This window comes from Cyclopterus lumpus, chromosome 13 (genome assembly GCF_009769545.1).
Source record: "Cyclopterus lumpus isolate fCycLum1 chromosome 13, fCycLum1.pri, whole genome shotgun sequence".
Classification (NCBI taxonomy): Eukaryota; Metazoa; Chordata; class Actinopteri; order Perciformes; family Cyclopteridae; genus Cyclopterus; species Cyclopterus lumpus.
Window position 1 is genome coordinate 21,612,972 of NC_046978.1, and position 27,755 is coordinate 21,640,726.

Here is a 27,755-nt window from a genome sequence, read left to right on the forward strand (position 1 = left end):
CGAACGTGATGACGCAGTGCCTCTCTGACACGTCATACACAAGAGTGAAGTGCGCCAGGCTCCACCAGTCCAGATCACACAGAGACACTGACACAGAGACACTGACACAGAGACAGACACAGAGACACTGACACAGAGACAGACACAGAGACACTGACACAGAGACAGACACAGAGACACTGACACAGAGACACTGACACAGAGACAGACACAGAGACACTGACACAGAGACACTGACACAGAGACAGACAGAGAGACAGACACAGAGACACTGACACAGACAGACATACAGACACAGACACAGAGAGACTGACACAGAGACAGAGACAGACACAGAGAGACAGACAGAGACAGACACAGAGACAGACAGAGACAGACACAGAGAGACAGACACAGAGACAGACAGACACAGAGAGACAGACAGAGACAGACACACAGAGACAGACACAGAGACACAGACACTGACACAGAGACACAGACAGACACAGAGAGACAGACACAGAGAGACAGACACAGAGACACAGACACAGAGAGACAGACAGAGACAGACACACACAGACAGACACAGACAGAGAGAGACAGACACAGAGAGACAGACAGAGACAGACACACACAGACAGACACAGACAGAGAGAGACAGACACAGAGAGACAGAGAGAGACAGACAGAGAGACACTGACACAGAGACACAGACAGAGACACTGACAGAGACACTGACACTGACAGACACACAGACACTGACAGAGACACAGACAGAGACACTGACACAGAGACCCAGAGACAGAAGTGTCCAGCTGCAGCATGAGGTCAGTCTATTGATTTATTATTATTATTTATAGCATGAGGTCAGTCTATTGATTTATTATTATTATTATTATTTATAGCATGAGGTCAGTCTATTGATTTATTATTATTATTATTATTTATAGCATGAGGTCAGTCTATTGATTTATTATTATTATTTATAGCATGAGGTCTATTATTATTAATCAGTCCACCAATACCGGATCAATAATGTGTTTCTACGATGTGAGTGTTCATGTTTAGTTGAGCTGTTTCACTGTAAATTAAGGTTATTATACCTCATTATAACTCATAATAACTGATTATAACTCATTGTGACTCATGTGTGAGTCATACTAACTCATTATGAATAATTATAACTCATTATAGTTGATTATAACTCAATATAATAACTCATTTTAACTCATTATGAATAATTGTAACTCATTACAGTTGATTATAACTCAATATAATAACTCATTTTAACTCATTAAAACTCAAGACTCATAATATCTCATTATGACTCATTATAACTCATTTTAACTCATCAAAACTCATGACTCATAATAACTTATTATGACTCATTTTAACTCATTACAACTCATTATAACGCATAGCTCATAATAACGTATTATGACTAATTATAACTCAATATGACTAATTATAACTCAATTGAACTCATAACTCATAAATCATGGTGACTCATTTTTACTCATTATAACTCATTATAACTCATTATGACTCATTATAACGCATAGCTCATAATAACGTATTATGACTAATTATAACTCATTATGACTAATTATAACTCAATTGAACTCATAACTCATAAATCATGGTGACTCATTTTTACTCATTATAACTCATTATGACTCATTATAACTCATTATGACTCATTATAACTCCTGACTCATAACTCATTAAAACTCATTATGACTAATAACTTACTAATAACAATATCTGTTATTGATCAGTGTGTTGGTATTGCTGCTGCTCTAATACTAATACTAGTATAATAATAATAACCATAACTTCATGACTGGTCAGTGTGTTGCTAGTGCTGCTGCTCTAATACTAATACTAGTATAATAATAATAACCATAACTTCATAACTGGTATTGATCAGTGTGTTGCTAGTGCTGCTGCTCTAATACTAATACTAGTATAATAATAATAACCATAACTTCATGACTGGTCAGTGTGTTGCTAGTGCTGCTGCTCTAATACTAATACTAGTATAATAATAATAACCATAACTTCATGACTGGTCAGTGTGTTGCTAGTGCTGCTGCTCTAATACTAATACTAGTATAATAATAATAACCATAACTTCATGACTGGTCAGTGTGTTGCTAGTGCTGCTGCTCTAATACTAATACTAGTATAATAATAATAACCATAACTTCATGACTGGTCAGTGTGTTGCTAGTGCTGCTGCTCTCCCTGGCCCCTGATGCCCAGATGTTCGGCACCCTGACGTCGCCCCTCTTCCCGTCCTCGTACCCCAGAGACACGCAGCTCCGCTGGAACATCAGCGTCCCCGACGGCTTCCGTGTCAAACTGTACTTCAGCCACTTTGACCTGGAGCCGTCCTACCTGTGTGAGTACGACGCTGTGCAGGTGAGAGGCTTCATATAAACCTTCATATATATATAGATATACTATATATGGTATAATAATATTAATACACCACTTTGACCTGGAGCCGTCCTACCTGTGTGAGTACGACGCTGTGCAGGTGAGAGGCTTCATATAAACCTTCATATATATATAGATATACTATATATGGTATAATAATATTAATATACACACACACACACACACACACACACACACACATGATGTAACGGCGCCACGGCAACTTGTCCTCAACAACAAGCAGCTGCAACACCCAAAAGAGAACAGCTTCCCACAATGCACTGCTCTCTCTGTTTGACCTGCTGGTCATTGACTCTCAGTGTAAACACCAGATAAACCTGCATGAGAACCTCTTCACTGACTGAATATTGTTAATAATAATGATAATATTATTTGTATAATTATTAGTATTGTTAATTGTTATCATAAATAATATAAATAACTTGTTTTAAAGATAACTAAAGGTTAAGTCTCTTCACCAGTTTATTTCAGAAAAGACAATATTTGAATTAAATTAAATTACTCAGATGATGTTCCAAGTGTTGCAGTTTAATTTAGCTAACCTGGCTCTGTTTGCTAACCTAGCGAGGTTAGCTAACCTGCTCCGCCCTGTGTGTCCAGGTGGAGGCGGAGGGGGAGGTGCTGGCGTTGTTCTGTGGGAGGGAGGAGACGGACACGGAGGCGGTGCCGGCCCAGCAGATCATCATCTCCCCCAGAAACTCCCTGGGCCTTCTCTTCTCCTCCGATTTCTCCAACGAAGAGCGATACTCCGGCTTCATGGCTCACTACAGCGCTGTTGGTGAGCAGCATAGAACCGGGGTTACAACAGTCACTGCAGCGCTGTGGGGTGGGGGGGGGGGAAGGGGGCAGGCAGCATAGAACCGGGGTTACAACAGTCACTTACAGCGCTGTGGGGTGGGGGGGGGGGGTGAAGGGGGCAGGCAGCATAGAACCGGGGTTACAACAGTCACTGCAGCGCTGTGGGGTGGGGTGGGGGGGAAGGGGGCAGGCAGCATAGAACCGGGGTTACAACAGTCACTTACAGCGCTGTGGGGTGGGGTGGGGGGGAAGGGGGCAGGCAGCATAGAACCGGGGTTACAACAGTCACTTACAGCGCTGTGGGGTGGGGGGGGGGGGAAGGGGGCAGGCAGCATAGAACCGGGGTTACAACAGTCACTGCAGCGCTGTGGGGTGGGGGGGGGGGGGGGGGGAAGGGGGCAGGCAGCATAGAACCGGGGTTACAACAGTCACTTACAGCGCTGTGGGGGGGCAGGCAGCATAGAACCGGGGTTACAACAGTCACTTACAGCGCTGTGGGGGGGGGGGGTGGGGGGGGGGGGCAGGCAGCATAGAACCGGGGTTACAACAGTCACTACAGTGCTGTGGGGGGGGGGGGGGGGGGGCAGCATAGAACCGGGGTTACAACAGTCACTACAGCGCTGTGGGGGGGGGGGGGCAGCATAGAACTGGGGTTACAACAGTCACTTACAGCGCTGTGGGGTGGGGGGGAAGGGGGCAGGCAGCATAGAACCGGGGTTACAACAGTCACTACAGCGCTGTGGGGGGGGGGGGGAAGGGGGCAGGCAGCATAGAACTGGGGTTACAACAGTCACTACAGCGCTGTGGGGGGGGGGGGAAGGGGGCAGGCAGCATAGAACCGGGGTTACAACAGTCACTACAGCGCTGTGGGGTGGGGTGGGGGGGAAGGGGGCAGGCAGCATAGAACCGGGGTTACAACAGTCACTACAGCGCTGTGGGGGGGGGGGGGGGGGGGGGGCAGCATAGAACTGGGGTTACAACAGTCACTACAGCGCTGTGGGGTGGGGTGGGGGGGAAGGGGGCAGGCAGCATAGAACCGGGGTTACAACAGTCACTGCAGTGCTGTGGGGGGGGGGGGGGGGGGGGGGGCAGCATAGAACCGGGGTTACAACAGTCACTGCAGTGCTGTGGGGGGGGGGGGGCAGCATAGAACCGGGGTTACAACAGTCACTGCAGTGCTGTGGGGGGTCAGCATAGAACTGGGGTCTGGTCTCTGCTGGTCACACAGTGTTTACGGGACATGCTATCTCCAGATAAGACGAGCCAATGAGACAAGTCCACATTAAACATGTCTCCGTCTCCTCAGACGTGGACGAGTGCAGCGAGCGGAAGGATGAAGACCTCCTCTGTGACCACGTCTGTCACAACTACATCGGGGGGCACTACTGCTCCTGCCGCCACGGCTACTTGCTGCACTCTGACAACCGCACCTGTGCAGGTAAGCCTGCAGGGTCCAGACTGATTCAGGTCTGGAGTAAAACCTTTAAACTGATCTCACCCACGTTCAACTATTCAAACTAAACATTTAGATTAAATACATTTATGTGTGTGTGTGTGTGTGCAGCTGCTGCTGATTGGTGCTAAATATTTAGATGTTTCTGTGTGGAGGACTCTCTTTAGACCCCAATTAACAGGTTTAGAGAGACTCACACACATACACACACTAAGACACACACACACACACACACAAACACACACACACACACTCACACACACACACACACACAGACACATCATATACACGCACACACACACTCAAACAGCATAAGTAGAGAGAGAAAACATCCCCCAGCAGCCTATAAGCCTATAGCAGCATATCAAGGGGCTGGACCAGGGCAAACCTGATATAAATTAGATATAATGAGAGCAGCAGATTTAATAAAAACAATAATGAAAGTAAAAACAGTAACTATAAACCTGAACCAGCCCTAACTATAAACCTGAACCAGCCTTAGCTATAAACCTGAACCAGTCCTAACTATAAACCTGAACCAGCCCTAACTATAAACCTGAACTAGCCCCAACTATGAACCTGAACCAGCCTTAACGATAAACCTGAACTAGCCCTAACTATAAGCCTGGACCTGCCCTATCTATAAACCTGAACTAGCCCTATCTATAAACCTGAACTAGCTCTAATTATAAACCTGAACCAGTCCTAATAATGAACCTGAACTAGCCCTAACTTTAAACCTGGATATGCCCTATCTATAAACTGAACCAGCCTTAACTATAAACGTGAACATGCCCTATCTATAAACCTGGACCTGCCCTATCTATAAACCTGAACTAGCCCCAACCATGAACCTGAACCAGCCTTAACCATAAACCTGAAACAGCTCTAACTATAAATTTGGACCTACCCTATCTATAAACCTGAACTAGCTCTAATTATAAACCTGAACCAGTCCTAATAATGAACCTGAACTAGCCCTAACTTTAAACCTGAACTAGCCCTAACTATAAACCTGAACTAGCCCTAACTATAAACCTGAACTAGCCCTAACGATAAACCTAAACTTGCCCTACCTATAAACCTGAACTAGCTCTAACTATAAACCTGAACTAGCTCTAACTATAAACCTGAACTAGTCCTAACTATAAACCTAAACCAGCTCTAACTATAAACCTGAACCAGCCCTAACTATAAACCTGAACCAGTCCTAACTATAAACCTGAACTAGTCCTAACTATAAACCTGAACCAGCTCTAACTATAAACCTGAACTAGTCCTAACTATAAACCTGAACCAGCCCTAACTATAAACCTGAACTAGCCCTAACTATAAGCCTGGACCTGCCCTATCTATAAACCTGAACTAGCCCTATCTATAAACCTGAACTAGCTCTAATTATAAACCTGAACCAGTCCTAATAATGAACCTGAACTAGCCCTAACTTTAAACCTGGATATGCCCTATCTATAAACTGAACCAGCCTTAACTATAAACGTGAACATGCCCTATCTATAAACCTGGACCTGCCCTATCTATAAACCTGAACTAGCCCCAACCATGAACCTGAACCAGCCTTAACCATAAACCTGAAACAGCTCTAACTATAAATTTGGACCTACCCTATCTATAAACCTGAACTAGCTCTAATTATAAACCTGAACCAGTCCTAATAATGAACCTGAACTAGCCCTAACTTTAAACCTGAACTAGCCCTAACTATAAACCTGAACTAGCCCTAACTATAAACCTGAACTAGCCCTAACGATAAACCTAAACTTGCCCTACCTATAAACCTGAACTAGCTCTAACTATAAACCTGAACTAGCTCTAACTATAAACCTGAACTAGTCCTAACTATAAACCTAAACCAGCTCTAACTATAAACCTGAACCAGCCCTAACTATAAACCTGAACCAGTCCTAACTATAAACCTGAACTAGTCCTAACTATAAACCTGAACCAGCTCTAACTATAAACCTGAACTAGTCCTAACTATAAACCTGAACCAGCCCTAACTATAAACCTGAACTAGCCCTAACTATAAACCTGAACTAGCCCTAACGATAAACCTAAACTTGCCCTACCTATAAACCTGAACTAGCTCTAACTATAAACCTGAACTAGCTCGAACTATAAACCTGAACCAGCCCTACCTATAAACCTGAACTAGCACTAACTATAAACCTGAACCAGCTCTAACTATAAACCTGAACTAGCTCGAACTATATAATCTTTAATGTATAATTTCCTAAAAAAAAAACCTGTTTATTTCGGATCCTCTTCACATAGTCCGCCAGGCTTCTACAGAAGCCCACACTGCAGCGATAACTACTGTGTGTGTGTGTGTGTGTGTGTGTGTGTGTGTGCGTGCGTGCGCGTGCATGTGTGTTAGTGGAGTGCAGTGAAGGTGTGTTCAGGGAACGCTCCGGTGTTCTGAGTAGCGTAGATTTCCCATCTCCTTACCCGAAGAGCTCAGAGTGCTCATACCGGATCGAGGTGGATCCAGGCTTCAGGATACTCCTCCGCTTTGACCCCCGCTTTGACGTGGAGGACCACCCTGACGTCAGCTGCCCCTACGACCACGTCAAGGTGAGGACGGCACACACACTCCTGTACACACACACACACCTGTCGGTCCGGGCTGCTGATCACCAGTCTCCCTGTCAGATCACAGCGGGCAGCAGCGAGTTCGGTCCGTTCTGTGGAGATCGACCTCCAGGTGACCTTCAGACCGACAGCAACAACGTCACCATCTCCTTCCACAGCGACAACTCAGGAGAGCACCTGGGCTGGAGGATCACATACACATCTACAGGTAGATACACACCATCTACTACACACAGGTACACACCAACAGGTAGATACACACCATCTACTACACACAGGTACACACCAACAGGTAGATACACACCATCTACTACACACCGGTACACATCTACAGGTAGATACACATTATCTACTACACACTGATACACATCTACAGGTAGATACACACCATCTACTACACACAGGTACACACCAACAGGTAGATACACACCATCTACTACACACTGATACACACCAACAGGTAGATACACACCATCTACTACACACTGATACACATCTACAGGTAGATACACACCATCTACTACACACTGGAACACACCTACAGGTAAATACACACCATCTACTACACACTGGTACACACCTACAGGTAGATACACATTATCTACTACACACTGATACACATCTACAGGTAGATACACACCATCTACTACACACTGATACACATCTACAGGTAGATACACACCATCTACTACACACAGGTACACACCAACAGGTAGATACACACCATCTACTACACACAGGTACACACCAACAGGTAGATACACACCATCTACTACACACTGGTACACACCAACAGGTAGATACACACCATCTACTACACACAGGTACACACCAACAGGTAGATACACACCATCTACTACACACTGGTACACACCAACAGGTAGATACACACCATCTACTACGCACCGGTACACACCAACAGGTAGATACACACCAACTACTACACACCGATACACATCTACAGGTAGATACACACCATCTACTACACACTGATACACACCTACAGGAAGATACACATTATCTACTACACACTGATACACACCTACAGTTAGATACACACTGTGTACGACACGTTGGTACACACCTACAGTTAGATACACACCATCTACTACACACTGATACACATCTACAGGTAAATACACACCATCGTCTTTCGAACCCCCATATACCCAGATTGATCGTGCAACGTCCTCAGCACCTCTTCCCGGAATTTGGACGGAACCACAACCTGAAAAACAGGGTTACCCACAAAGTTCCCTCCGTGCGGCATCCATTTCCTCACCAACAAATCATCTTGCAGAAGATAACCCTTCGCAGCACTTTTCCCGTTGACCCCTGATAGCACTTGGTCGAACAGCTCCCTAAGTGCAGGGTCAGCCCGCTGCTCATCTGCCAAGTCGCTGCGGGAAACAGACAATAGAGAGTTGGGTGTGTACACAGAGAAAGCTAACCTCTCATCTGCGATAGTCTGCTCAACCTCAGGTTCATCCTCTCCACGGCACATGGAGCCAGGGTAACTGCACAAGCTGTAAAAACACCAGGGAACGACCACGCATTCTCATCAGGTATCTTTGGAACAGAGGGAAAGGATGTTAGTATAGGAGGTGGCGGACCGTCAACCCATACACGATTACCAGCCAGGTCGTTTCCCAGAATGATATCCACCCCTCTAATTGGCAATGCAGGACGTACATTCATGACCACCTCGCCCTGAACCAAACCACAGTCGAACCCTAGCCTATGCAATGGGACAGGCAGTATTTTTAAACCCATTCCCTGCATTAGAATGCACTCCCCGGTGTTAGTTTCCTGAGAAAAAGGCAGCACAGAACTCACAATAAATGAATTAAAAGCCCCTGTATCCCTCAGTATCTTTACCGGTACCCTGATCTCACTCCCAGGCAGTGACACATGGCCAGTAGACACAAAATCTGAGAACCCAGATTCTTCCAAGCTGCAATCCTGCCCCGGTTCTACCTGTTCACAGGCAGGAAGCACACACGGAGCAACGATATGACTGACTGTTCGGACCGGAACAGCCAGTGCTGCAGGTTTAACATTACCACCACCAATCCCACTGTTTGAACGTGTCCTAACAGGGCATTCAGCCTTTTACATTACATGTCATTTAGCTGACGCTTTTATCCAAAGCGACATTTAAGTGCTACTAAAGTACTAAACTACAAAGTGCTATCAGTAAGAGACATTGAAGTGCTACTAAAGTGCTACTACGGCTCTACCGTCCCTATTCAAGGTATAGTCGAAAAAGATGTGTTTTTAGTTTGCGACGGAAGATGTAGAGACTTTCTGCTGTCCTGATGTCAATGGGGAGCTCGTTCCACCAATGAGGAGCCAGCACAGCAAACAGTCGTGACTTTGTTGAGTGTTTAGCTCGAAGTGAAGGAGCTACAAGCCGATTGGCAGAAGCCGAGCGAAGTGAACGAGCTGGGGTGTACGGTTAGACCATGTCCTGTATGTAGACCGGACCCGATCTGTTCGCAGCACGGTACGCAAGTACCAATGTTTTGAAGCGGATGCGGACGGCCACCGGTAACCAGTGAAGGTCTCGGAGGAGCGGAGTAGTGTGGGTAAATTTCGGGAGGTTGAAGACCAGACGAGCAGCTGCAGTCTGGATGAGCTGTAGAGGTCGAATGACATTAGCAGGTAGACCTGCCAGGAGGGAGTTGCAATAGTCTAGCCGTGAGATGACCAGAGCCTGGACCAGAACCTGTGCCGCCTTCTGAGTGAGAAGAGGTCGTATTCTCCTGATGTTGTACAGCATGTACCTACAGGAGTGTGTTATTGTGGTAATGTTGGCAGTCAGAGAGAGTTGACTGTCGAGTGTCACACCGAGGTTCCTGGCAGTCAGAGTCGGGGCCAGCACTGAGTTGTTGAAGTTAATAGTCAGGTCGTGGGTGGGAGAGCCTTTTCCTGGAAGGAGGAGAAGTTCAGTCTTTTCCGGGTTCATTTTCAGTTGGTGTGCGGACATCCACTGAGAGATGTCAGTCAGACAGGCAGAGATTCGTACCTTCCAATGTCCCCTGCCCTTACAGTAATGGCATTGGTCACTAGCCTCAACTGGCAGCTGACCACGTGCGGTCCTTTCCAGTCTACCCTGACGAGGACCAACTCCTTCCTCCCACCGTTTCCCTGGGGGGGCCTCTGTACCGAGCAGCGTCCCGAGGCCTAATGCCCTCGCGGTCTGCACAGTGCGTCAACACATTCTCATCTGCCAGAATGGCAGACTCTGCCGCTGTCTTGACTTTCCGTTCACTTAGATATGTAGCGATGTGACGAGGAACGGAATCTTTAAACTGCTCCAAAACTATCAAATCATCAAACGAATGAACCCCCAGTGAAGTACACCAACGACTGAAGTGAGCGGTTAACTCCCTGCCCCCCAGACTTCTCCCAAGACCTAAACCTCTGGCGGTATGCCTCAGACACTAACTCATAGGCTCCTAACACTGCAGCTTTGACTGACACATACATTCTGCTACCGGCTACATCGAGCGCGGAATACGCTTGCTGCGCCTTTCCTGTAAGAGTACACTGTAAAAGTAACGTACGTTCAGCATTCAACCAGCCTCTACTCTCTGCTACCCGCTCAAAAAGCAAGAAAAAAGTATCTGGGTCTTGCTCACAAAACGGAGGAACCAACCTCAGATTAACGGCAACATCAAAATCCTGTGAAGACCCATGACCTTCCCTCACTCTCAACCTGCGCTCTTCTAGTTCAAGCCTTTTAATTTCAACTTGCAACAACTACAACTCTTTGCACTCGTCAAAAGTTAACTCTGTATCATCACTCACTCCAGCTCCACTCGAGGCAGATGCACCAAACTTGTCTGACGCAGAACCAACAGGATGCAGTTTAGAGTGGAGCATCCCCATTTCAACTAGATTTTCTTTTAAGATGCTTCTCATGTTCTCCTTCAAACGCTTATGCCCCACATCCATCTGATAATGCTCAGCAATTTTCACCAACTGATCCCTCGAACAATGTTCCAAGAACTCATCCGATGGAGCTCTCACAAAGTCCTCAACACTAGCCATAACAACCCAGAGGATTATTTCTCACCCACCTGAACACCCAACCTAAGTTTTATTTTCTTCTCCAATCCGACAGCCACAGATCAAACGTCCCATAAACAGCCAAACATCACTGAAATCCCATCCCTCTAACTGCCTAACAAGACACTAGCTAAACTACCCCCTAGTCTTCAGGTGCTACTTCTGGTGGGTATTTATGCACTTAAGCCCGGAGGCTCGGTAAAGCCACCATATACTGGCAACCCACCTGCAGCCTCGGATGTGCCCCCGAGACAAATGCTCCAACCATTTTTGGCACCACACTACAAAAACCGCAACGAACTCCAAGGGAATCCGCTCTTCAGCCTAACAGGGACAGAAAATACATACATACTAACTGTATAGCTATTGTATATATAGTAACTGTACATAATAACTGTATAGCTATTGTATATATAGTAACTGTACATACTAACTGTATAGCTATTGTATATATGGTACCTGTACATAGTAACTGTATAGCTATTGTATATATGGTACCTGTACATACTAACTGTATAGCTATTGTATATATGGTAACTGTACATACTAACTGTATAGCTATTGTATATATGGTAACTGTACATAGTAACTGTATAGCTATTGTATATATGGTACCTGTACATAGTAACTGTATAGCTAGTGTATATATAGTAACTGCACATACTTCCTGTATAGCTATTGTATATATGGTAACTGTACATACTAACTGTATAGCTATTGTATATATGGTACCTGTACATAGTAACTGTATAATTATTGTATATATGGTACCTGTACATAGTAACTGTATAGCTATTGTATATATGGTAACTGTACATACTAACTGTATAGCTATTGTATATATAGTAACTGTACATACTAACTGTATAGCTATTGTATATATGGTACCTGTACATAGTAACTGTATAGCTATTGTATATATGGTACCTGTACATACTAACTGTATAGCTATTGTATATATGGTAACTGTACATACTAACTGTATAGCTATTGTATATATGGTACCTGTACATAGTAACTGTATAGCTATTGTATATATGGTACCTGTACATACTAACTGTATAGCTATTGTATATATGGTAACTGTACATACTAACTGTATAGCTATTGTATATATGGTACCTGTACATAGTAACTGTATAGCTATTGTATATATGGTACCTGTACATAGTAACTGTATAGCTAGTGTATATATAGTAACTGCACATACTTCCTGTATAGCTATTGTATATATGGTAACTGTACATACTAACTGTATAATTATTGTATATATGGTACCTGTACATAGTAACTGTATAGCTATTGTATATATGGTACCTGTACATAGTAACTGTATAGCTAGTGTATATATAGTAACTGTACATAGTAACTGTATAGCTAGTGTATATATAGTAACTGTACATACTTCCTGTATAGCTATTGTATATATGGTAACTGTACATACTAACTGTATAGTTCCTGTATATATACTAACTGTATAGCTATTGTATATATGGTACCTGTACATACTAACTGTATAGCTAGTGTATATATAGTAACTGTACATAGTAACTGTATAGCTAGTGTATATATAGTAACTGTACATACTTCCTGTATAGCTATTGTATATATGGTACCTGTACATACTAACTGTATAGCTATTGTATATATAGTAACTGTACATACTAACTGTATAGTTCCTGTATATATAGTAACTGTACATACTAACTGTATAGCTATTGTATATATGGTAACTGTACATACTAACTGTATAGTTCCTGTATACATAGTAACTGTACATACTAACTGTATAGCTATTGTATATATGGTACCTGTACATAGTAACTGTATAGCTATTGTATATATGGTACCTGTACATAGTAACTGTATAGCTATTGTATATATGGTAACTGTATATAGTAACTGTATAGTACCTGTATGTATAGTAACTGTACATACTACATGTATAGTACCTGTATATATAGTAACTGTACAAAATAACTGTATAGCTATTGTATTTATAGTAACTGCACATACTTCCTGTATAGCTATTGTGTATATGGTACCTGTACATAGTAACTGTATAGTTCCTGTATATATAGTAACTGTACATACTAACTGTATAACTATTTTATATATGGTACCTGTACATACTAACTGTATAACTATTGTATATATGGTACCTGTACATACTAACTTATATAGCTTTTGTGTATATGGTACCTGTACATAGTAACTGTATAGTACCTTTATATATAGTAACTGTACATACTAACTGTATAACTATTGTATATATGGTACCTGTACATACTAACTTATATAGCTTTTGTGTATATGGTACCTGTACATAGTAACTGTATAGTACCTTTATATATAGTAACTGTACATACTAACTGTATAACTATTGTATATATGGTACCTGTACATACTAACTTATATAGCTTTTGTGTATATGGTACCTGTACATAGTAACTGGGGTAAAACCTCAAGTTTTTTGTCTTTCTCTCTAGAAACAGACTCTGGGAGGAGGAGGAGGAGAAGGAGGTCTTTTCCCAGCATCTTAACCAATCAAAGTCGAGATTAGTCAGAGAGTGATTCTTATTGGATGATAGGACACCTGTAGGAACAATTTATATGTTTGTCAATAGTTTTAGATTATTTTCTAATAAAACTAATAAAAAATGAATCTCTAGTCATATGTTTTTGTCATTTTGTCGATGATAATAATAATTCTCATAATGAACTCTTAAGTTAGGATCAATGAGGTTTAAAGATTGTGTTTCAACTTTTGTCTGAATATATAATAATATAATAATGCCAGCACACACAAACGAGTCGTATGATTTTAATATTATAGTTCACATCACAGTATAAATTATTAGGAACCATCTGCATAATTTTTTAACGGATGTAATCCTAAAAATTGCAATATAAATACTGTGAAAAAGAGCAGAAACAAGATCTAAAATAAATAAAAAGAACTGTCTGATTTTGGATAAATTAAATTCAGAATATTAATATGTACATATAATATACGTGTCTTTGTCTATGTCACCATGTTTTAGTTATTAAGGATACTAGTTCCATCAAGTCTGCTTATTCTACCATCTAAGAGCTGCTGGGTCATCCTCAGACCATCTGTTCCTCTCCCCTCACACTCACAGCTGATTGGGCGTCTCTCTTTCACAGTGGTGGATTGTGGGAGTCCGAAGTCGGTCGCCATGGCCGAGTTGGTGTTTGGAATTAATGGCAACAGCACACAGTTTGGATCGACGGTTCACTACGTCTGCAGGGAGGACAGCCTCCAGCTCACCAACAGCAACAGTAAGAATATTATGACTGTATTACCCAAAGTACTTAGTACGCCATAGAAATGTCACGATACTAAAAATATCAAAGTGTAATAAAGTCATAAAAAGTCATAGTACAAACATACAAGTGTCTGTGTGTGTGTGTGTGTGTGTGTGAGTATGTGTCTGTGCGTGTGTGTGTGCGTGAGTATGTGTCTGTGCGTGAGCGTGTGCTTGTGTGTGTGCTTGTGTGTGTGTGTGTGTGTGTGTGTGTGTGAGCGTGTGCTTGTGTGTGTGTGTGTGTCTGTGCATGTGCGTGTGCGTGTGTGTGTGTGTGTGTGAGTATGTGTCTGTGCGTGAGCGTGTGCTTGTGTGTGTGCTTGTGTGTGTGTGTGTGTGTGTGTGTGTGTGTGTGTGTCTGTGCGTGAGCGTGTGCGTGTGTGTGTGTGTGCTTGTGTGTGTGTGTGTGTCTGTGCATGTGCGTGTGCGTGTGTGTGTGTGTGTGTGAGTATGTGTCTGTGCGTGAGCGTGTGCTTGTGTGTGTGTGTGTGTGTGTGTGCGTGAGTATGTGTCTGTGCGTGAGCGTGTGCTTGTGTGTGTGTGTGTGTGTGTGTGTGTGTGTGTGTGTGTGTGTGTGTGCGTGTGTGTGTGTGAGTATGTGTCTGTGCGTGAGCGTGTGCTTGTGTGTGTGTGTGTGTGTGTGTGCGTGTGTGTGTGTGTGTGTGTGTGCGTGTGTGTGTGTGTGTGTGTGCGTGTGTGTGTGGTAGGTCTCTACAGTTGTGGGCCGAGTGGAGAATGGGTTAACTCTGAATCAGGAACCAGACTGCCAAGCTGTCTGCCTGGTAACCTTCATACTTTATTCTACCACTTGATTTCACCATCGCTACTGAATACAAGTAGGTCCACAGTACTAAAGTACACACAAACAACCAAGCTCCAAAGCTATGGTCCCTTTCACAGGATCCTACTCGGCCAATCACATATGTGTATTCCGTTAAGCCCCGCCCTCGACTCGAGTGCCATATTCACACACACGGAAACGACAGGAGAGACCCGATAGAAGTTATTTCACTTGGTGCTCCTAAAAGAGAAACATGGACATCTTAACCAGAGTTTTTAACCAAGACTGTACAGATGCTTATATGTTTATGTTCCCACAACCAGTTCAAAGCCTTTAATAATGTACAGACGCTTATATGTTTATGTTCCCACAACCAGTTCAAAGCCTTTAATAATGTACAGATGCTTATATGTTTATGTTCCCACAACCAGTTCAAAGCCTTTAATAATGTACAGACGCTTATATGTTTATGTTCCCACAACCAGTTCAAAACCTTTAATAATGTACAGATGCTTATATGTTTATGTCCCCACAACCAGTTCAAAGCCTTTAATAATGTACAGACGCTTATATGTTTATGTTCCCACAACCAGTTCAAAACCTTTAATAATGTACAGACGCTTATATGTTTATGTTCCCACAACCAGTTCAAAGCCTTTAATAATGTACAGACGCTTATATGTTTATGTTCCCACAACCAGTTCAAAGCCTTTAATAATGTACAGACGCTTATATGTTTATGTTCCCACAACCAGTTCAAAGCCTTTAATAATGTACAGACGCTTATATGTTTATGTTCCCACAACCAGTTCAAAGCCTTTAATAATGTACAGACGCTTATATGTTTATGTCCCCACAACCAGTTCAAAACCTTTAATAATGTACAGACGCTTATATGTTTATGTTCCCACAACCAGTTCAAAGCCTTTAATAATGTACAGATGCTTATATGTTTATGTTCCCACAACCAGTTCAAAGCCTTTAATAATGTACAGACGCTTATATGTTTATGTTCCCACAACCAGTTCAAAGCCTTTAATAATGTACAGACGCTTATATGTTTATGTCCCCACAACCAGTTCAAAACCTTTAATAATGTACAGACGCTTATATGTTTATGTTCCCACAACCAGTTCAAAGCCTTTAATAATGTACAGATGCTTATATGTTTATGTTCCCACAACCAGTTCAAAGCCTTTAATAATGTACAGACGCTTATATGTTTATGTTCCCACAACCAGTTCAAAGCCTTTAATAATGTACAGACGCTTATATGTTTATGTTCCCACAACCAGTTCAAAGCCTTTAATAATGTACAGACGCTTATATGTTTATGTTCCCACAACCAGTTCAAAGCCTTTAATAATGTACAGACGCTTATATGTTTATGTTCCCACAACCAGTTCAAAGCCTTTAATAATGTACAGATGCTTATATGTTTATGTTCCCACAACCAGTTCAAAAGCAGTATGTCTCATGTTTAGTGATATTAAAAGCAAGAGATGTGAAGTGACACAACGAGACAGATCTTTTGAGCAAATGTACCGACTCGCATTTGATATGAAGGCACAAAAAAATAAAGCTAAGAGCCAAATATGATCAGAATCCTGAAATAAGAGAAGACAACGTGATAATTATTAGAGTATGTATTATTTATAATGAATTCACTTAAATTTGAAATCTGTAATAATAAATATTGTTCCAATTGATTGTTATTCAATTGAACTTTCTTTATTTAACTTGACAGTCAGTTGTTATAACATAAAGATGTTAATACAACTGTTGGCTACTTCAATACATATGGCACAAAATCATAGGGCGCACATTTGACATTATTATGATGTTCTGGACCTTTGCATGTGGAAATTCTCTCAAACTGGACCTTGAATTTTAGTTGACTACCACAGCAGTACATGAAGAAGTACATGAAGCAGTATTGAGACAGTTTGTTTCTCCATGTGTCTGTCCAGCCTGCGGCCGGCCGTCCCGCTCCCTCCCCCCTCAGGTGAAGCGGATTGTGGGAGGTCGCCATGCCGAGCCCGGCCTGTTTCCCTGGCAGGTTCTACTCAGTGTGGAGGATCTGTCCCGGGTCCCAGAAGACCGCTGGTTCGGTTCCGGGGCCCTTCTGTCCCAGTCCTGGGTCCTTACAGCAGCCCACGTCCTGAGGTCCCAGCGAAGGGACACAACCGTGGTTCCCGTGGTCCCCGAACACGTCAAGGTCTTAATTTATATTAGTATTAATTTTACATTTCATCTTTTTCACTTGATTTACTGTTAATATTATTTAATATTGGAGGTTGAGATATTTACAACAAGCTAGTCATTATGGTTTGATATTATGTGCAAACATAGATACTAATGCTTCTAATTGGCTGGCTTGCTACATAAACCCGCCTTCTGTGACCATCGGACCAATCTCTATGCTATGGTCATGGTCTTGGTCCCTGTCTGTCACATGGCATGATGTGTTGCTGTGGATAAACTTTGGTTATGCTCATGAATAATATATAATTCCTCAACCATTTGTCACACAACAGACCAGTACCACCAGTTTAACCAGTTACCCAGCACATGCAGTTCAACCAGTTTACCCAGTATAACCAGTATAAACAGTGTAACTAGTACAACTAATTCAACTTTTTAACTAGTTCCACCAATACAACCAGTTACGTTACATTAATGTGTGCTCAAGGACACATCGACCAGGGAAAACAGCCGGGGATCGAACTGCCGACCCTTTGATTGAAAGACGGACCTGCTAACCACTGACCGACCCACAGTCGGCCACTAGTTAAACCTTTATAACCAGTTTAAAAAGCACATGCAGTCCAACCAGTTTACCCAGTTTAACTATAATAACCAGTTTGAATAGTAAAACCAGTCCATGTGATTCAGGTGTTTCTGGGTCTCCATGATGCTGCAGACAAACGTCTGGCCACCAACCGTTCGGTGGAGAAAATCTTCCTCCATCCGAACTTCCAACCAGACAACTACAACAACGACATCGCTCTGCTGAGGCTGGAGGAGCAGGTGGAGTTTACTGAGTTCATCCGCCCTGTGTGTCTGCCTCCACCTAAAAACCAGGTACAAGTACCACGAGTACCACTGATACTACTATTGTATGATGTACAAGTACCACGAGTACCACTGATACTACTATTGTATGATGTTACTTCTGTCTGCCTCCACCTAAAAACAGGTGGAAGTACTGTTACATTACAGTTTTTCTTGATTGCTAAGACACAATTCCTGGAACAACTCACCATTTTTTCAAATCTTCACACACAATTTTAAAAACTCACCCAATAGTCCAAACATGTAACTTCTGGGTCCCAATCGGTCTTCACCCTCAGACAATACACACAAGCTGTCAACACACACACTACATTAGTGTTTGGTACACACAGGAGGGATTCATTCAACATACTGCCACCAACATGTCAATAAGAGGGTTTATTTACTTCCAGATTGAGCACATATACAGGTTCATCAGCATCGGCATCAATATCAGCATGATCTTGTCTCAGGTCAGGGTCAGGCCTTAGGATATCATCAGAAATGACTTGTCTTTGCTGTCCTCTGCTTCTGCCTCTTCCTCTTCCTCTTCCTCTTCCTCTCCATCTCCATCTCCCTCTGCCTCTTCCTCTTCCTCTCCATCTCCATCTCCCTCTGCCTCTGCCTCTTCCTCTTCCTCTCTCTTGTCTCTCAACCTCTGCATGGTTGGGATCCATTGTTCCAAAGGACATGAGCATGCCTCTAAGCTCTATTTATTGACCCCCAATTCTGATTGGTGTGTTAACAGTTTTCACCTTGAGAAGGGGGTGTGGTCTCTGAGTTTATGTTATGATAACTTGAGTTCATTATATTGAGAGCATGTGTTTGCTGAATGAACACTTAGTGTAAAGAAAGATTCATTTGGTCACTTTTGTGTAAGGTTTTGCAGAAAGTGTTTTGAATATTAAGACGTGTGGACAGGTGAATTGTGTTTTTGGTTATGGGAGATGTGTGTGTGCTTCTGGGAATGACTAAAAGGTGTTTGTGCTACAGGAACCAGCTTTTGTGTTTTAGCAATCGAGAAAAACTGTAAGTGACATTATATGAATTATTATTTTCAGCCATTATACAAATAAGCCAACACAACTTGCCAGCCAGTATCAAATGTGAAGTATTCTGGCTACACCTTAGCTCCGCCCACAAGAATACTTGTTTATCGACCAACATTGAGGTTAGCAAACTCCATTTTCTGTGGAGAAGTCGCTGTATACCGAGTAGTGCGGCTTACACCATAGACTTTAGTATTAAACCATAGTCTGTAGTGTTAAACCATAGACTGTAGTGTTAAACCTTAGACTGTAGTGTTAAACCTTAGACTGTAGTGTTAAACCATATACTGTAGTGTTAAACCTTAGACTGTAGTGTTAAACCATAGACTGTAGTTTTAAACCATAGTCTGTAGTGTTAAACCATAGACTGTAGTGTTAAACCATAGTCTGTAGTGTTAAACCATAGTCTGTAGTGTTAAACCATAGTCTGTAGTGTTAAACCATAGACTGTAGTGTTAAACCATAGACTGTAGTTTTAAACCATAGACTGTAGTGTTAAACTATAGTCTGTCATATTAAACCATAGTCTGTCGTATTAAACCATAGTCTGTCGTATTAAACTATAGTCTGTATTGTTAAACTATAGTCTGTCATATTTAACTATAGTCTGTAGTGTTAAACTATAGTCTGTCGTATTAAACTATAGTCTGTCGTATTAAACTATAGTCTGTAGTGTTAAACTATAGTCTGTAGTATTAAACTATAGTCTGTATTGTTAAACTATAGTCTGTATTGTTAAACCATAGTCTGTCGTATTAAATTATAGTCTGTAGTATTAAACTATAGTCTGTATTGTTAAACTATAGTCTGTATTGTTAAACTATAGTCTGTCATATTAAACTATAGTCTGTCGTATTAAACCATAGTCTGTCGTATTAAACCATAGACTGTAGTGTTAAACCATAGTCTGTCGTATTAAACTATAGTCTGTAGTGTTAAACCATAGTCTGTCGTATTAAACCATAGTCTGTCGTATTAAACCATAGTCTGTCGTATTAAACTATAGTCTGTAGTGTTAAACTATAGTCTGTCATATTAAACTATAGTCTGTAGTATTAAACTATAGTCTGTCGTATTAAACTATAGTCTGTCGTATTAAACTATAGTCTGTAGTATTAAACCATAGTCTGTCGTATTAAACTATAGTCTGTCGTATTAAACCATAGTCTGTCGTATTAAACTATAGACTGTAGTGTTAAACCATAGTCTGTCGTATTAAACCATAGTCTGTCGTATTAAACCATAGTCTGTCGTATTAAACTATAGTCTGTATTGTTAAACTATAGTCTGTATTGTTAAACTATAGTCTGTCGTATTAAACTATAGTCTGTAGTGTTAAACCATAGTCTGTAGTATTAAACTATAGTCTGTCGTATTAAACTATAGTCTGTATTGTTAAACTATAGTCTGTATTGTTAAACTATAGTCTGTCGTATTAAACTATAGTCTGTAGTGTTAAACCATAGTCTGTAGTATTAAACTATAGTCTGTAGTGTTAAACCATAGTCTGTAGTATTAAACTATAGTCTGTATTGTTAAACTATAGTCTGTATTGTTAAACTATAGTCTGTCGTATTAAACTATAGTCTGTAGTGTTAAACTATAGTCTGTATTGTTAAACCATAGTCTGTCGTATTAAATTATAGTCTGTCGTATTAAACTATAGTCTGTCGTATTAAACTATAGTCTGTCATATTAAACCATAGTCTGTTGTATTAAACTATAGTCTGTCGTATTAAACCATAGTCTTTCGTATTAAACTATAGACTGTAGTGTTAAACCATAGTCTGTCGTATTAAACCATAGTCTGTCGTATTAAACCATAGTCTGTATTGTTAAACTATAGTCTGTATTGTTAAACTATAGTCTGTCGTATTAAACCATAGTCTGTAGTGTTAAACCATAGTCTGTCGTATTAAACTATAGACTGTAGTGTTAAACCATAGTCTGTCGTATTAAACCATAGTCTGTCGTATTAAACCATAGTCTGTATTGTTAAACTATTGTCTGTATTGTTAAACTATAGTCTGTCGTATTAAACTATAGTCTGTAGTATTAAACCATAGTCTGTCGTATTAAACTATAGTCTGTATTGTTAAACTATAGTCTGTATTGTTAAACTATAGTCTGTCGTATTAAACTATAGTCTGTAGTGTTAAACCATAGTCTGTAGTATTAAACTATAGTCTGTGTTGTTAAACTATAGTCTGTATTGTTAAACGATAGTCTGTATTGTTAAACTATAGTCTGTATTGTTAAACTATAGTCTGTCGTATTAAACTATAGTCTGTCGTATTAAACCATAGTCTGTCGTATTAAACTATAGTCTGTATTGTTAAACTATAGTCTGTATTGTTAAACTATAGTCTGTTGTCGTATCTTTTAAACGGCTGTGATGTTGAAGAATGAGGATGAAGGAATCTCCGCGGACACTGTTCTTCCGTTATAATAGAGTTTATTACAGAGAGGAATCACAGGTCAGGACGAGCGTCTAGATCACTCGGAGAAGCTTCTCGGCCAGATGGAAGTTCTGACTTGAGAGTCCCGGCAGCTCAGTTTATATAGGCACTTCGTCGTGCACAGATACCTAACGTGACTCCGGAACCCCCAATCTAAACACTTACTTTTCAGACACAGGAATGTGTACCATATATCAAGATTAAGAAGTAACAGACGAGGTCACACAAAGGCCTCTTAACAGGTGCCCTTCGGGCACAGGGACAGACCCCTCTCCAACAGGTCAAAAGGCAACTATGTGGAACGGTATATTATCAGCCAATCTTCTCAGAAAGCGAAGAATATTTGGAGACAAACCTCTAACCCATACCTGTCTGGACTCTGCCTCCTAGAGGTCAAAGGGCATTCTTTTTAGTGAGATGGTATCTTGGGAGCGAGCTCCTAAGGCAGCTGCGAATACACCACACTATAGTCTGTATTGTTAAACTATAGTCTGTATTGTTAAACTATAGTCTGTCGTATTAAACTATAGTCTGTAGTGTTAAACCATAGTCTGTAGTATTAAACTATAGTCTGTATTGTTAAACTATAGTCTGTATTGTTAAACCATAGTCTGTAGTATTAAACTATAGTCTGTATTGTTAAACTATAGTCTGTATTGTTAAACCATAGTCTGTCGTATTAAATTATAGTCTGTAGTATTAAACTATAGTCTGTATTGTTAAACTATAGTCTGTATTGTTAAACTATAGTCTGTCATATTAAACTATAGTCTGTAGTGTTAAACTATAGTCTGTCGTATTAAACTATAGTCTGTCGTATTAAACTATAGTCTGTAGTGTTAAACTATAGTCTGTCGTATTAAACTATAGTCTGTAGTATTAAACTATAGTCTGTCGTATTAAACTATAGTCTGTCGTATTAAACTATAGTCTGTCGTATTAAACCATAGTCTGTCGTATTAAACTATAGTCTGTCGTATTAAACCATAGTCTGTCGTATTAAACTATAGACTGTAGTGTTAAACCATAGTCTGTCGTATTAAACCATAGTCTGTCGTATTAAACCATAGTCTGTCGTATTAAACTATAGTCTGTAGTGTTAAACCATAGTCTGTAGTATTAAACTATAGTCTGTATTGTTAAACTATAGTCTGTATTGTTAAACTATAGTCTGTCGTATTAAACTATAGTCTGTCATATTAAACTATAGTCTGTCGTATTAAACTATAGTCTGTAGTATTAAACCATAGTCTGTTGTATTAAACTATAGTCTGTCGTATTAAACTATAGTCTGTCGTATTAAACCATAGTCTGTCGTATTAAACCATAGTCTGTCGTATTAAACCATAGTCTGTCGTATTAAACTATAGTCTGTCGTATTAAACTATAGTCTGTAGTATTAAACCATAGTCTGTTGTATTAAACTATAGTCTGTCGTATTAAACTATAGTCTGTCGTATTAAACTATAGTCTGTAGTATTAAACCATAGTCTGTTGTATTAAACTATAGTCTGTCAGTATTAACTATAGGTCTTTCGTATATTAAAATATAGTCTAGTATAAAAGTCTGTTGTATAAACTATAGTCTGTAGTATTAAACCATAGTCTGTTGTATTAAACCTATAGTCTGTCGTATTAAACTATAGTCTGTCGTATTAAACCTATAGTCTGTAGTATTAAACCTATAGTCCTGTTGTTATTAAACTATAGTCTGTCGTATTAAACTATAGTCTGTCGTATTAACACTATAGTCTGTCGTATTAAACCATAGTCTGTCGTATAAACCTATAGTCTGTCGTATTAAACTATAGTCTGTCGTATTAAACCTATAGTCTGTAGTATTAACTATATTCTCTCGTAAATAGTCTGTTGTAATTTAAACTATAGTCTGTCGTATTAAACTATAGTCTGTTCCGTATTAAACTATAGTCTGTCGTATTAAACTATAGTCTGTAGATTTAAACTATAGCTCTTGTCGTATTTAAACTATAGTCCTGTAGTACTTAAACCATAGTCTGTCGTATTAAACCATAGTCTGTATTGTTAAACTATAGTCTGTATTGTTAAACTATAGTCTGTCGTATTAAACCATAGTCTGTTGTATTAAACTATAGTCTGTCGTATTAAACCATAGTCTTTCGTATTAAACTATAGTCTGTAGTATTAAACTATAGTCTGTCGTATTAAACTATAGTCTGTCGTATTAAACTATAGTCTGTATTGTTAAACTATAGTCTGTCGTATTAAACTATAGTCTGTATTGTTAAACTATAGTCTGTATTGTTAAACTATAGTCTGTCGTATTAAACTATAGTCTGTAGTGTTAAACCATAGTCTGTAGTATTAAACTATAGTCTGTATTGTTAAACTATAGTCTGTATTGTTAAACTATAGTCTGTATTGTTAAACTCTAGTCTGTCGTATTAAACTATAGTCTGTAGTGTTAAACCATAGTCTGTAGTATTAAACTATAGTCTGTATTGTTAAACTATAGTCTGTATTGTTAAACTATAGTCTGTCGTATTAAACTATAGTCTGTAGTGTTAAACTATAGTCTGTATTGTTAAACTATAGTCTATCGTATTAAACTATAGTCTGTATTGTTAAACTATAGTCTGTATTGTTAAACCATAGTCTGTCGTATTAAATTATAGTCTGTCGTATTAAACTATAGTCTGTAGTGTTAAACTATAGTCTGTATTGTTAAACCATAGTATGTCGTATTAAATTATAGTCTGTAGTATTAAACTATAGTCTGTATTGTTAAACTATAGTCTGTATTGTTAAACTATAGTCTGTAGTATTAAACTATAGTCTGTAGTGTTAAACTATAGTCTGTATTGTTAAACCATAGTCTGTCGTATTAAATTATAGTCTGTCGTATTAAACTATAGTCTGTCGTATTAAACTATAGTCTGTCGTATTAAACTATAGTCTGTAGTGTTAAACTATAGTCTGTATTGTTAAACCATAGTCTGTCGTATTAAACCATAGTCTGTCGTATTAAACTATAGTCTGTCGTATTAAACTATAGTCTGTCGTATTAAACCATAGTCTGTCGTATTAAACTATAGTCTGTCGTATTAAACCATAGTCTGTCGTATTAAACTATAGTCTGTTGTATTAAACTATAGTCTGTCGTATTAAACTATAGTCTGTTGTATTAAACTATAGTCTGTCGTATTAAACTATAGTCTGTAGTATTAAACCATAGTCTGTTGTATTAAACTATAGTCTGTCGTATTAAACTATAGTCTGTCGTATTAAACTATAGTCTGTCGTATTAAACTATAGTCTGTAGTATTAAACCATAGTCTGTCGTATTAAACTATAGTCTGTCGTATTAAACTATAGTCTGTTGTATTAAACTATAGTCTGTCGTATTAAACTATAGTCTGTAGTATTAAACCATAGTCTGTTGTATTAAACTATAGTCTGTCGTATTAAACTATAGTCTGTCGTATTAAACTATAGTCTGTCGTATTAAACTATAGTCTGTAGTATTAAACCATAGTCTGTTGTATTAAACTATAGTCTGTCGTATTAAACTATAGTCTGTCGTATTAAACTATAGTCTGTAGTATTAAACCATAGTCTGTCGTATTAAACTATAGTCTGTCGTATTAAACTATAGTCTGTAGTATTAAACCATAGTCTGTATTGTTAAACTATAGTCTGTATTGTTAAACTATAGTCTGTAGTATTAAACTATCGTCTGTAGTGTTAAACTATAGTCTGTATTGTTAAACCATAGTCTGTCGTATTAAATTATAGTCTGTCGTATTAAACTATAGTCTGTCGTATTAAACCATAGTCTGTCGTATTAAACTATAGTCTGTAGTATTAAACCATAGTCTGTTGTATTAAACCATAGTCTGTCGTATTAAACTATAGTCTGTAGTATTAAACCATAGTCTGTTGTATTAAACTATAGTCTGTCGTATTAAACTATAGTCTGTAGTATTAAACCATAGTCTGTCGTATTAAACTATAGTCCGTCGTATTAAACTATAGTCTGTAGTATTAAACCATAGTCTGTTGTATTAAACTATAGTCTGTCGTGGGAGAGCAACAGAGGAGGGTCCCTCTCCCCGGATGGTGGAAGGTTGCTGGCCCATCGTTGGCGTCCCGAGGCCCTGACATGCTCATCTAACGGGCTGAAACCTGGGGCTCTGTGTTGGTGATGAAGGATATGATGGCATGACTCTCCCCCCTCTCTCTTTCAGGATGACCCCCCCTCACCTCTACCAAACACTCTGGGTTTAGTTGCTGGGTGGGGAATATCCAACTTCAATACCACCTCCTCGTCGAGTGACCCCAGCAAACTGACAGCTGACCCAGAGATGACCTCTGACCTTTTGCAGTATGTGAAGCTGCCGGTGGTTTCTCAGGACGAGTGTGAGGGGAGCTACGCCTCGCGCTCCGTCAGCTACAACATCACCGACAACATGTTCTGCGCCGGTTTCTTGGAGGGTGGGAAGGATACCTGCCTGGGGGACAGCGGGGGGGCATTTGTGATGCAGGACGGGGTCAGCAGGAGGTGGGTGGTGTTTGGGTTGGTTTCCTGGGCCGGGCCGGAGGACTGCGGGAGTCAAAGGGTGTATGGCGTCTACACCCGAGTGGCTAATTATGTGGAGTGGATACAGAAGCAGCTTCAGACTGCCCCCTGGTGGTGAAACAGGTAGTGAGACATGGTGTAACAGGTCAAATCGGCCTCCTTCTCCATCATCATCCAGTGCTTCTCTACGTCCCCTTTTCACAGTGACCAAGTTGAACTCCTCTTTGTCCGCTCCGATTGGTCCACCTTCAGCAAAATCCAAGGAGCCATCCCCACCTTTGACCCTCTCTCCTTTGTCTCAGGGTCACAAACCGGACTCTGACCCTTGACCCCACCCTCTCCCTCCAACCCTGTATCTGCCGAATTCTCAAATCCTCTTACAACCAATATTGCTAAGATCCGTCTCTCTCTTGCAGACCGACGTGGTTTTAGTTTCTGAGACTATAATGTTGCTTTGAATAGACCAGAACTTTTCACCGTGTTATTGTTTTGTTAGTTTTAACACATTATTATTATCTATCTTTAACATTGTTCTATTCACTACTGTGTTGTATATTTGTGCACTCTGTGTATGAATAATATTAGAGCTGCACAATAATGGAAGAAACTGACATTGTTCTATATTTTTTTCAGTGATATGAAAAAATACACTGGTGAACTTTGGTGCTCTAGTTAACAATTTAATCATAAACAATTGTTTGTATGGATATGAATAGTGAGGAGCAGATCAAACCACACTGAAGACAGTCCGTCCCCGTCACTCTGCCGGGTGACAAAGTGCAGCAAATGTTTGTCACACCAAAGAAAAGTATTAAAAAAAGGTTTGAAAATCGTGATGAATTCAGCATTATTCTCTGCTCTGAAAAGCCGGGGGCCATATCACAGGTCAGGGTCTTTTACTAATGAACAGGTGCAGTAGGTCCCACACACTCGAGCAGAATGGTAACTGCTCTACGGGAAAGGACCACAGACTTCGGGTTTGTGCGGATAAAATAATTCAAGAGTACATTTCCACATGTTGTCACAAAGATCACATTCTGATTGTGCAACATGCCGCACCCTCTGATGCTCCCCCAATGAAAGCACAGAGATGGACCAATAGCCCAGCAGGGTCTGTCCCAGCATGCCAGAACCAGCACACTTTAGCA

At 40.4% G+C, this 27,755-nt stretch overlaps 1 protein-coding gene across 2 annotated transcripts; it reads left to right on the forward strand.

Moving 5' to 3' along the window:
- Positions 1-27,442, forward strand: masp1 (mannan-binding lectin serine peptidase 1). Of its 2 annotated transcripts, XM_034548489.1 has the most exons (11): positions 1-806; positions 2,202-2,403; positions 3,043-3,220; positions 4,547-4,678; positions 7,089-7,285; positions 7,364-7,511; positions 14,546-14,680; positions 15,414-15,488; positions 17,458-17,705; positions 18,383-18,571; positions 26,276-27,441. In XM_034548489.1, exons 1-11 carry the CDS (start codon positions 802-804, stop codon positions 26,723-26,725), a joined length of 1,959 nt encoding a protein of 652 aa, XP_034404380.1. In that variant the 5' UTR covers positions 1-801; the 3' UTR covers positions 26,726-27,441. The 2 variants fall into 2 exon arrangements, with proteins under 2 accessions (XP_034404380.1, XP_034404381.1); XM_034548490.1 differs by lacking the exon at positions 15,414-15,488 and having other exon boundaries at positions 26,276-27,442.
- Positions 27,443-27,755: the final 313 nt, after the last annotated feature.